Below are 12,362 nucleotides of genomic sequence, written 5' to 3'. Positions count from 1 at the left end.
ATATATTAATGTAAGATATAAAGGATGCCTTAAAAGTGTTGAAATTTGGTCTATTATTTATAAATATACAACTATTCATGTGATGTTTGGATAATATTTAGAGAAGACTGACAACATAAATCCCGTCTGAATTCAATATATCACTTTTAATTATCCCAAATAGAATAAATTCCATTTTTAATTTGAAATTATGGTTAATTTTACTATTAATAAAACTACTGACACAACAAGGCTCATCATGCCTGTGAAGCTCTGAGAGTTTTAGTACGAGTAGGGCGCATAAACACGCCATTTTAAGCGCATCCATACTGTTTAGTAGGGAAGTATGCGGATTTAAAAGTCGCCCAAGCAACGTAGCAACGCGGTGACGTTTCAGCCTGTGATTGGTTGAATCTTGAAAACTTGAAGGAGACGCCTGGGCGTCTGTACGTGAAGGCAGAAAGGGGGAGGGGCCGTAAACAGAGAATCCCGAACAAAGGAGCAGTTAATTTACTTCAGCCGTTAATCCAGGCCAATAAAGGTAAGAAAACAGCGCATTTCTTTATAAAATTTGTAGTTATTTTAGTCACAATGTCGCAGTAATGCACGGAATTTTTCGTCCGCGTTTTCGTGTCCGAGTGCTGCTTGAACTCCGTGTATTTACCATCTTTCCAGTGCAAGCGCCATTACTGTGTGTAGGTAAAATGGACAAAATGGCCATTTTGTGTTTAGTGCTTCTGCTTTGCTCTTGTGCAGTTAAAACACCAACGCCGTGCATTTAACTGCAACGTTTTATCATTCTGCATTTAACATGCATTCACATTCTAGCGCCGTGTTGACAAAATGCACCTAATTAAGTGGGATTGAATCCTGACCTCTGCTCATTGTAGTAAAATTCTGTGTTCATCACGTCCCCCAGCAGATCTCACTCAGCTCCAGCTTCTCTAACCGTGTCCTCACAGCACCTATACACTGCACACATTTAGAACAAAAAACAAACACTTCACCCCCATAAACCCCTGCACACCCCCATCATTTATTTATGGCATTTAGATATGTCCAGTTAATAGGGCGTGCTTAATTTTAGATTAGGAATCACTTAAAAACTTGTAGGATTTAATATTTCTTTGCAGCCTCAACAGACCTGTAAGTTTTCATTCATTCATTGATTGAAAGGATGTATGATATATCGTGTGTTCATCACAATACTGATCTTTAGGTGTTAAAACGACTGATAAGGTCATTATAAATGCAAACATTCTTTCCAATCTTAAAACTTCAAAATATCTCAAGGTGCAGATCCAGTCAACCCAAAGTTTTGGTTTTGACCTAATAATTCTAAATAAAGTAAGTTACTAACCAATAATCAGACATGTCAGTGTAGATTAATGTCATGACCATGGTGTGTTTTCTGACAGATCAGGCATCACAGTTCAAATAACTCAGTTGAGTTTAGATGTTGTTTTTACACAGTTTACTGGTTTATGACTTAAATGCTGCATGAAATGTTGCTGGAGTATGATGCACATAATATCCACATTTCTGAATACAGTCAGACTAAGTTTACGCTTAACTGTTTGTGATTTTAATTTGTTAATATCTGGTTGAAGGTTTGAGAGAGATCACAATAAAAAGAAGTTTTCTTGTTGAACTAGATTTGTACTGTTGGCTTTGTGTTATTATATTAACTGTTGCGTGTGTGTGTGTGTGTGTTTACTTGACATATTTTAATATGATGTGATGGCATGCTCTCACTGCAGAATTTTAAACCTGCCATGGCTAGTTTATCATGCTTGGTGTATGAAATTTTATAACTAATCTAAGATTTGAGAATGTGCATGTTCGTGTTTGAGGTAGAACTGTAAGCGCTCTTTTGTACATTCATACAAAAGTTGTGCATGCATTGTGAGGACTCAAATCAGTGGAAAAACGAGAGAGGTCTCTTGATCAGCTGATAGTTAAAATGAAGTGTCAGCTAATAGAAATGAATTTAACTAAAGACTTAACTGACAGGATTAACTGAACAATTCTTTGTTGGTTATCAGTTGACCGGTTAATCATCAATCATCTAAGCGACAACACTGTCTGATGGCACCATGTGACAAAAACTTTTGCAACAGTTTTGAAACAAATCCAGCTTATTGTGCATAATATAGTATAGGTGAAAATGCCATTTGGCTCCATAATGTTCACTTTTTGCACATTTTGACCACTAGAGACAGCCAGTGCCATCCAACCTGCCAAATACTGCCCCTGGACCATGAACATAAACTGTATAAAAGCATGCCATCACTTATACCTTGCATAAAGTCAGTCTGGTTACTGTAAAGATGTCATCATCAGAGGTCTTAAGTATCGAACCCTATTTGTGACAATTATTTGTAGCCATTTGTATTTATATTTTTTGATCTTGTGCAGTTTTGCAGTTGATAACATGTAATACCAGGCAACTTTTTTAAAGAACGTCTTTTCCTTTCAGCTTATCATCATGCCGATTCGCCGTGCCGCTGCGGCTCCGCCAAAGGAGGATGCGGCTCCTGCATCTGAGACAGGTATAGTCTAAACCCGCCGTAATTTTAGGACTCCTCATGATCGTTGCATTAAATTGGGGAAAACTGTGGGGAAACAGTTCTGTGGGCCTGCAAATGGTTTTGGGAATGTGACATTTCACTTGGTCTGCCATACTGACAGGATCACGGCATCTTTTAGCTCAATAGCAAAATCAAAACAACCCTTCATTAAGTTTTGTTTAATTGTGATTGTTGCATATAGGACCGCTTTAAAGCAGGTACGTTATGTGGACACCTTGACAGTAAGCTTGTTGGACATTCCATTCCAAAACCATATTAATTCATATGGATTATTCAGAAATAGACATAGTGAGTATCATTAGCTGTGCTTTGTGGATGGAGGACATGACATATCAACAAGGTAAACGTTGACCCACCTAGTGCCCAGCTCAGCCAGCAGCTCATAAACTGTCTTGGAAGAAAGCACCTCTTGCTGTCATGTGACAGTGTAAGGTTTAAAGCCAGGGCATGTCCAACTGAGAGGAGGATAGAATAAAAAAAAACACCTCTGGAACACCTCACTTGAATTCCTAGCTGCAAAAATGGTGAATCCTCCACAGAATGCATTGCAACAAGTAAATGCCTAGAAAGAAGAAGGCTTTTTTGTTAACCTAAATCCTGTTTATAGATCGTTCATTGATTTTGTCCACACATTGTGTATTTGCACTAGGTGTTCTGTTAAAGCTAGACAGTAATACTTTAAATGCTCACGGGTCTTTTACACCCTGCGCAGAGCTTCTTAGCTTTGGTGACTATACAAGACAAAAACAGAACTTGACTGTTTTAGTGCATATTTGTGTAACATTGACACACGTGTCATTTGTGTTTCTAGAGGCCAAAGCCAACACAGATGAGTCCACATCTGCGGCGGAGGAGAAGAAAACACCAGCTTCAGCAGCTGCAGACGGGGAGGCAGGTGGAGATGCAGGAGAGAAGTCTGCTAAAAAGGAAGGAGAAAAAGCAGCAGAGGATGGAGAAACTGCTGAGGGGGAGAAATCTGAGAAGAGTGGAGCCGAAAAGCAGGGAAAGAAGAAGAAAAAGGACAAGAAAGAGTTAGTAGCTAAGTCATATCTGTAGAGTTAATGCTGCAAAGTTGTACCTTAATAATGTTGGAATTTGAAGACCATGTTAGAAATATGTATACAAACTGAAATATTTTTTCTGATTTTATGTTGTGACAGAGACAAGGAAGTAAGTGATGAAAAGACAAAAAAGATGAAAAGGAAAATTCCAGCCTGGGCCACCATGTCTGCCAGCAAACTGGCTTCTGCTCCAAAAGCGATCTCACTGTCTCAGCCCAAAGTGGAAGAAATCCTCGTCGATGCTATTCAGGTCTGTGCAAATTTTACTTCATTAGGGTTTATGGGGGTTTCACATTGTGGCGTCACAGGTTCTCCTTGTGTCTACATAGATTCCTTCTGGGCATTTCGATTTCATGTGTCCAGTTGATGTGCAATTTGAAAGCATATAAAATTAATGTCAAAGCATCACATTTTAAATATATTTCAGAGCTGCAAAGACCGAGCCGGCGCATCAATCTTCACCATTATGAAATTTGTAATGAAGAAATATTCTTCCATGGAAATGGACAAAAGAACCAAGAGCCTGTATAAGAGGGCACTTAAACGATTGGTGGAGAAGGGGACAGTCAAGCAGGTAAGAGATGAATAGATAATTTTATTTATTTATTCCTTCCTTTATTTTTTTCCAAACATGGGGTTTGTTACAACATGTTTTAATTTGTATTTTGTTGTCGTTTCAGCTGAAAGGCAAAGGCTTCTCAGGAAGTTTTACTATTGGAAAGCTCCCAGCCGAATCCAACTCGAAGAAGGTAAAGCTTAATTGGTGCACTGGCATAAAATAGTCAATCCTAAATGACTGGTGTTAACCTGTTTGCACTTAAGAACAATCTTAAGGTACATTCAACCAACAAAGACTTTAACAGTGTAGATTAAAGAGCATAAACATATTGTCAAGAGCAGCTTTACTGCTCTATTAATTAAACAGAATATATTATATAATATATAATACTGCCACTACTAAATCCTTTTTTGCATTTATTTTATTTACATGCCTATTAAAACAGTCAAGCTGTGATTTTCTTTTCACCTTTCTGAGTTTTCCAAAAACTTTTCATTAGCTGGTCACTTGGTTGTGACGTACTAATTGACCCTATATGACCCTAATCATGTGGACAGGTCAGCTGTCCAAATAGTTTTGGCATTTTTGCATGAATATACTAAGTCTTAGGGATTTAAGGCAGTCCACCCTCCACTCCCATTTCTACTTTATCATATCCAGCATAATTGGAATTGCTTTTGGTAGTAGTGATGTTTTGGTTTAATGCTTTAATACTGATTGTACATTTTGGTTGTGCTCGCTTGGTAGAAGCCCTCATCCATCTCCGGAAACAAAGGGACGCTGGGTGAGGCTTTGCCTCTCATTATAACTCGCCTCTGTGAGCCGAAGGAAGCGTCCTACATCCTTATCAAGAAGTACCTGGAGCAGCACTTCCCCCAGCTCAACGTAGAGAGCAGGTCAGATTCAACATTTGCCTTAACCTTATTTTATTGTTGATCTTAAACTATTGGTCTTATAGATGTGTTTGTGTCTCTCACAGGCCTGATGTGCTAAAGAACTGCCTGCAGAGGTCGGTGGAAAAAGGCTACCTGGAACAGATCACTGGGAAGGGCGCTTCCGGGACCTTTCAAGTTGGTTCAGTCTTACACATCCCATTCTAACTTTCTGTTATCTGTTGATTTTTTTTTTAAAGTGGATGCAAAAGCAAAATACACCAGCATGTACTCCATAACCGTAGTTATCCAAGTATGGAGAGAGAAGGGCTTATATTTTTGAATTTTGCCCTAACCCATCACTATATAAAGAATTTGGACACACTTCTAATTTTACATGTATTTGTTTTTTATATATATATATATATATATACAGTGTATCACAAAAGTGAGTACACCCCTCACATTTCTGCAGATATTTAAGTATATCTTTTCATGGGACAACACTGACAAAATGACACTTTGACACAATGAAAAGTAGTCTGTGTGCAGCTTATATAACAGTGTAAATTTATTCTTCCCTCAAAATAACTCAATATACAGCCATTAATGTCTAAACCACCGGCAACAAAAGTGAGTACACCCCTTAGTGAAAGTTCCTGAAGTGTCAATATTTTGTGTGGCCACCATTATTTCCCATAACTGCCTTAACTCTCCTGGGCATGGAGTTTACCAGAGCTTCACAGGTTGCCACTGGAATGCTTTTCCACTCCTCCATGACGACATCACGGAGCTGGCGGATATTCGAGACTTTGCGCTCCTCCACCTTCCGCTTGAGGATGCCCCAAAAATGTTCTATTGGGTTTAGGTCTGGAGACATGCTTGGCCAGTCCATCACCTTTACCCTCAGCCTCTTCAATAAAGCAGTGGTCGTCTTAGAGGTGTGTTTGGGGTCATTATCATGCTGGAACACTGCCCTGCGACCCAGTTTCCGGAGGGAGGGGATCATGCTCTGCTTCAGTATTTCACAGTACATATTGGAGTTCATGTGTCCCTCAATGAAATGTAACTCCCCAACACCTGCTGCACTCATGCAGCCCCAGACCATGGCATTCCCACCACCATGCTTGACTGTAGGCATGACACACTTATCTTTGTACTCCTCACCTGATTGCCGCCACACATGCTTGAGACCATCTGAACCAAACAAATTAATCTTGGTCTCATCAGACCATAGGACATGGTTCCAGTAATCCATGTCCTTTGTTGACATGTCTTCAGCAAACTGTTTGCGGGCTTTCTTGTGTAGAGACTTCAGAAGAGGCTTCCTTCTGGGGTGACAGTCATGCAGACCAATTTGATGTAGTGTGCGGCGTATGGTCTGAGCACTGACAGGCTGACCCCCCACCTTTTCAATCTCTGCAGCAATGCTGACAGCACTCCTGCGCCTATCTTTCAAACACAGCAGTTGGATGTGACGCTGAGCACGTGCACTCAGCTTCTTTGGACGACCAACGCGAGGTCTGTTCTGAGTGGACCCTTCTCTTTTAAAATGCTGGATGATCTTGGCCACTGTGCTGCAGCTCAGTTTCAGGATGTTGGCAATCTTCTTGTAGCCTTGGCCATCTTCATGTAGCGCAACAATTCGTCTTTTAAGATCCTCAGAGAGTTCTTTGCCATGAGGTGCCATGTTGGAACTTTCAGTGACCAGTATGAGAGAGTGTGAGAGCTGTACTACTAAATTGAACACACCTGCTCCCTATGCACACCTGAGACCTAGTAACACTAACGAGTGACATGACATTTTGGAGGGAAAATGACAAGCAGTGCTCAATTTGGACATTTAGGGGTGTAGTCTCTTAGGGGTGTACTCACTTTTGTTGCCGGTGGTTTAGACATTAATGGCTGTATATTGAGTTACTTTGAGGGAAGAATAAATTTACACTGTTATATAAGCTGCACACAGACTACTTTTCATTGTGTCAAAGTGTCATTTTGTCAGTGTTGTCCCATGAAAAGATATACTTAAATATCTGCAGAAATGTGAGGGGTGTACTCACTTTTGTGATACACTGTATATATATACACACGATTTTATTTTATTTATTTTTTTGCATTAATGTATATCTGATCATCCTGTTGCATTTCACTTCAGTGATGATAACAATATGAAAACAACACACCTGAAGCCTGCAGGATTTGGTGTTTAGTGTTTGGATTATTTTAAATTAGGCTGCATATAGCATGTGATGAAAACAGCCTTGTCAGTGTGCTTTTAATGCTAGTCCCAAGCCCAGATATATATATATATACCAATTTCTAACAGTTTACCTATTGTTTCCCGGTGGAACTGGACCTATCGTGATCCTGAAATGAACAGTTTGAAAAGGACTTTTTTTGTTTCATCATGACATGGTTTGACAACTTTAATGTGAAACTCCAGTGGCCTGCAATGAGCACTGACCACACCACCATTAAACAAGAATGACTTGGAACATTTATTGCGAGCCATGCCATACCTCACAAATTGTCTTGACTTATTGGATACAAAATTCCCAAGAACACACTACAAAATCTTTAGATTGGAGCCAACTCCATATTATTGGCCATTGCATTGAAATAGAATAATCCAGTGTTCTTTTACCATTAGTAAGTAATCAGTAAGCTTTCCACGAATGCATTGTTTATATAAATAAACATAGTCCTTTAACTACATGTATCAAGTGAATGTAACCAATGTGTTAACATGGCGTTAAACCAAAAAATAACTTAAAGATCCACTAGAGGGCGGTGTAGTTATTTTTTACAGCATCTGCCAGTGTTTGCCAAAATTCGTGTTTACACATGCATTAATGTATATCTGATCATCTTGTTGCATTTCACTTCAGTGATGATAACAATATGAAAACAACACACCTGAAGCCTGCAGGATTTGGTGTTTAGTGTTTGGATTATTTTAAATTAGGCTGCATATAGCATATGATGAAAACAGCCTTGTCAGTGTGCTCTTAATGCTAGTCCCAAGCCCAGAAATAGGAGAGTTATGTCAGGATGGGCATCGGGCATAAAATTGTGCCAACTTTGGTATGCGGACCCGATCCACTGTGGCGACCCTTAAAACAACATGTCATGCCATGCTTGTCTTGTTCAATCCTTTTACAGGATTTTACCTTATCAGTCGTAACACTGACTAGCATATCTATAATAAATCCTTTTAATTTTTTTGCTAAACCATTTCTAAAAACAAGGTCCAAGTTGCAATGTCATTGTTATTAAAGCAGGTCAAACATCAGTTAGGTTTAGACAGCTATAGAAAAATATTAATAAGATACAGACTTTATTTACAAAGATGCTGTGATATGATTTTTCCTGCTTCCTGAAGAAGCATTCCAATGCAATTCAGTAGAGTTAATTCTGGTTTCCTGTACGTCTTACAGAAATAATTCTTAGGAATGATTAACCAAACACTTTAATATCTGTGTTTCATCTGTACCTTGTAAAAAGTACTACAACCTAAAAAAAAAACAGCAGGCTATCCAGAACAATATAGGTTTATTAGAATCAATGTTATTTAAAACTCAGTGGCATTATTGACATGTGGTTTGTTTACTGTTTCTTACTAATTACAAGAAATGTACAGAAAGGGGTGTAAGCAATTGTGGGTACCCTTAAATAATGGTCAACTCTTTTCTTCTCCACTAGCTGAAGAAATCTGGAAACAAAGTGCTCCTGACCGGTGGGATCCTGGAGGATGCCATTGTCGCAGCCATCACCGCTATGAACGAACCCAAGACCGTCAGTATAAGCACACTGCGCAAGTTCCTAGTGGAGAACCACAAAGATAAAAATGCTTATTTTATTGGTAAGAGTGAAACCTCAGAACCAGCACCACTCAGACTTGTCTTGGGGTGTTTTCACACCTGTAGTTTGTTTTCTCTGGTCAGTCAGTTCATGGGGTTGTTAACATTTACATCTGGTTCAATTTTTTTTTTTGCACTGAGAAAAATTTAATCCAAGTGCATCAAAATGTTTCTCAGCCACAAACCATGTGGGAACGTTCACTCTGCTTATTGGTCAGATGTGACTGAGGTGGAAGCCTAACTGCGTTTGGGTTAGTATGTACTTTTATCAACTGCAGATGTGGCATTTGTTTATACATGTGTGATTATTTGGGCATATGATTATGAGAGATGGAATTTTTGTACTGCTTGCATCCCAAATTCTTATCTTAATGTGCTGCATAGTGCATATTCCTACCATTGGTAGTGTCCTGCCTTTGACATGATAGTTAGTTCAGTAGTATGCGATTTGGCTCCAGGAGGCATACAGTAATGTATTGAGTTTTAGTCCCACCCCTATATTGTGGTTAGAACACACAATATAGTTCTGTTTTATTTGGAAACAATAGCAGCAATGTTGTGTTTAAAGTTCAGGACACCTCATAGTTGTAACAGTAAATGTACATTTGACTTTGTGCAGTGGCTAACCTAAAGAGAACGCTACAGAGGTGTAAGATGATGGGCTGGATGGAGCAGATCACCGGACACGGCCTCAGCGGATCCTACCAGCTCAGCTACCCTTACTACCCAAGGTGCGCATCCTTTAAACATGCCTTCTTTTTTCAAGCAACCAACATTTTGTGTATGCAACACAATCAGTGCATCTTACTCTCTCTGCTCAGCTCTGTACAGTTTGGTCACACTGTGGCTTACAAGATGTAACATAAAGCTTCCACAAGGGGGCATTCACATTTTAAGTTTATTTAATTATTATTAGTTTTCTCTCTGACCCATTTTTTGGCTTGTGACTGGTTTGAAAAACCCTGCGTGATTAATTCAGTCTAACACAAACACTTCTGATCTGATGTGATCACTATAGTCTAGTTAGCACAAATCTGATACCACATATTGTATAGAGTTCAATATCCCAGATCCACATTGCATGTTCCTCAGTTAGAAAACTCCTTAATCTAATAAGGCAGAACTGTTTTTTTATTATTATTATTATTATTATTATTATTATATAAAGGTTTTAATCTCCATAGCATAACCAGTTGTTGCTTCTTTCTACAGTCCAGCGGTGCTGTTTCCAGAAATGATGGAAAAGATCAAGCAGAAAGAAAAGGAGAAACTCAAACAGCAGCAGAAGAGGAACCAGGATGATTCTGATGAGGAGGACGATGAAGAGGAAGAAGAGGAGGAGGATGAAGAGTCTGAGGAGGAGGAGCCAGCTCCTCGTAAAAGGTCAGAAAATCAGCTGAATTTGTTGATTTTGTTTTTATTCTTTTTTATTTTTTCTATTTGAATAAAAAAAAAAAAATACAGTTTTTTAGCCTATAACCAACTGGTGTAAGGTGACAGTTAGCTATTAACTGACAAGCAAATAGTGTCTCATCAAAATATATAACAAGTTTTAACTTTTAAAGTATCTCAACTTGGCAAACAAGGCAGTAATGTAGAACAGTAACATGAACATCAACATCATAAACAGAACCAGTCCATTCTAACTCCATATGTTTTTAAATGTAACTAGTGCATGCATACTGATGATCACAAATCAGAAGTCTGAACGTGTGCTGTACTGCTTGTGTGGGTAAAAGACTCCACTTAAGTCATATGAATTGTAAATGTCACCTATATGCATGACCTGAATAAATTGAGTGCTTGATCGAAAGCCAGGTAGCTTTTTTGCAGTGTACATGACTCTTTAAATAATTAGATTACTGCCGACAATCAGAAATTAAAGTGCATGTAGTTTACTGTTAGTTAAATCACATAAATGTACCCCTCCCTTATTTAAATAAAGACACAGGTCTCAGGCATATAGAAAAATCTTTTTGCAGTATCAAGGGTGCTTTCTGTGGTGACAGCAGTAGTTGTTTTGAGAAGGATTCCATACCCTTTAAAGTTTAGGCTTTTTTTCCTCCCACCTACAGAGCTCAGAAGAGGTCAGCATCCAGAGGACGCCAGGCTCCACCCAGCAAAAGAGCCAAGGCGAGCAGCAGAAAGCCTGCACCAGCTAAGAGATCAGCAGCACCGGCCAAGAAAACAAGCAAAGCCTCCAAGAAGCCCTCTCCACCTCCTAAAGCCACACCCGTCAAGAAAGCCGCTCCGGCCCGCAAACCCAAAACGCCTATCGCTAAGAAGATGACGAGCAGGGGGTCTAACCGACCAGCACCCAAGAAGACACCAGCTAAAAAGGAAGCTCCTGTTGCTGAGGCTAAATCTGCCGGGCGAAAGTCTCTCAGGGCCAAAAAATAAGCTTGATACAAGGGTGGTTAACTGTAGCTGGTTAGACTGCAGTGCTTTGATTTTCCTTTTTAATCACATTTTAGTAGCTTCACTGTTCTTCCTTTCAAAGCCTCCTGTTAAATAAAACCACAATGCTTTTCCCTCCTTACAAATTACTGTAGTGCTTATAGAAGCATTTTCAGTTATTCATTTTTTCTACAACAGTCTCGAGTGTTTAATAGTTTTGTTTTAGATGTTCCGTTTGAACACACTTGTGTGATGGTTAATGCCACCATGTTGTCTTGATTGTGCCCATTAAATTGAACAGAACTTGTTTGTCTTGGCATAGGGAGCGAATTTTTAGCTACTTGTTTTCTTTTGTGTTCACATTTCAACAGTGTTTAAAAGTTCTGAAGTGTTTTTTTCTTTTTTTTATTAAAGAAGACTCATTTTGTGAAATGTCAACAATGTAAGAAAATATCTAACTGGTTGGCTCCTTTGTTTAAATTAAAATACAGTTAAATTAAAAGTGAAAGTCAAATTACTGGTGCTTAGCTTTGAGTTTGACTTGCAAGATTCATCAGATTTGGGGCCATGTGAAATAGCAGGGTTTTGTTTGTTTTTATTATTATTATTTGGAATATCTTATATAAAGCTAAATATTTATACAATTCTTCCTTTGTGTAGTAAAAATAAGAACAAGTCCTCATTAGTAAACTAAGTTTAATATTACAAGATCTTCAGTAAATAAAAACAGTGGTATTGTGTGATTCACTGAATCAATTTTCATTTGAGCATCCATTATGGCCTGCATGTATGTAACTGATTATGCTTTTACATAGTCCTTAATAAAGTGACTATATTTGTACTCCAAGTGACTAAGTTTGCATCTCATGGGGTTTTTGCCTCTCAACTAGAGGCATCATGGCACCATATGGCTGTGACTGAGGGATAAAGGGAAAAGAGCTGTAAGACGGTGGCTTCTGCTGTCTGGTCAAGGCACCTGCACTAGGGGTGGGTTACATAAAAAATTCATAATGTTTGAAGGGGTCTTGCGCTAGTTTCAGCAT

General features: G+C 38.9%; 1 protein-coding gene across 1 annotated transcript; it reads left to right on the top strand.

Annotated features, from left to right (window-relative positions):
• The first annotated feature begins 434 nt into the window (after window positions 1-434).
• On the top strand, window positions 435-12,062 carry hp1bp3 (heterochromatin protein 1, binding protein 3). Its single transcript, XM_062986229.1, has 12 exons — window positions 435-520; window positions 2,459-2,531; window positions 3,382-3,601; window positions 3,731-3,881; window positions 4,059-4,205; window positions 4,312-4,380; window positions 4,938-5,086; window positions 5,170-5,260; window positions 8,765-8,924; window positions 9,542-9,653; window positions 10,135-10,305; window positions 10,998-12,062. The coding sequence occupies exons 2-12, from the start codon at window positions 2,468-2,470 to the stop codon at window positions 11,320-11,322; spliced, it is 1,659 nt and encodes a 552-aa protein (XP_062842299.1). The 5' UTR covers window positions 435-520; window positions 2,459-2,467; the 3' UTR covers window positions 11,323-12,062.
• Window positions 12,063-12,362: the final 300 nt, after the last annotated feature.

This window comes from Trichomycterus rosablanca, chromosome 24 (assembly GCF_030014385.1).
Source record: "Trichomycterus rosablanca isolate fTriRos1 chromosome 24, fTriRos1.hap1, whole genome shotgun sequence".
NCBI classification, from domain to species: Eukaryota; Metazoa; Chordata; class Actinopteri; order Siluriformes; family Trichomycteridae; genus Trichomycterus; species Trichomycterus rosablanca.
Note: the sequence above shows the minus strand (reverse complement) of the source record. Positions and strands in the feature narration are given on the sequence as shown.

Bases quoted from the DNA above. Each gene is read 5' to 3' on its own strand.
- hp1bp3 (XM_062986229.1), top strand. From the start codon at position 2,468: ATGCCGATTCGCCGTGCCGCTGCGGCTCCGCCAAAGGAGGATGCGGCT. The intron at 2,532-3,381 runs GTATAGTCTAAA...TTGTGTTTCTAG, and splicing joins GGCTCCTGCATCTGAGACAG to AGGCCAAAGCCAACACAGAT. The intron at 5,087-5,169 runs GTCAGATTCAAC...TGTCTCTCACAG, and splicing joins CAGCTCAACGTAGAGAGCAG to GCCTGATGTGCTAAAGAACT.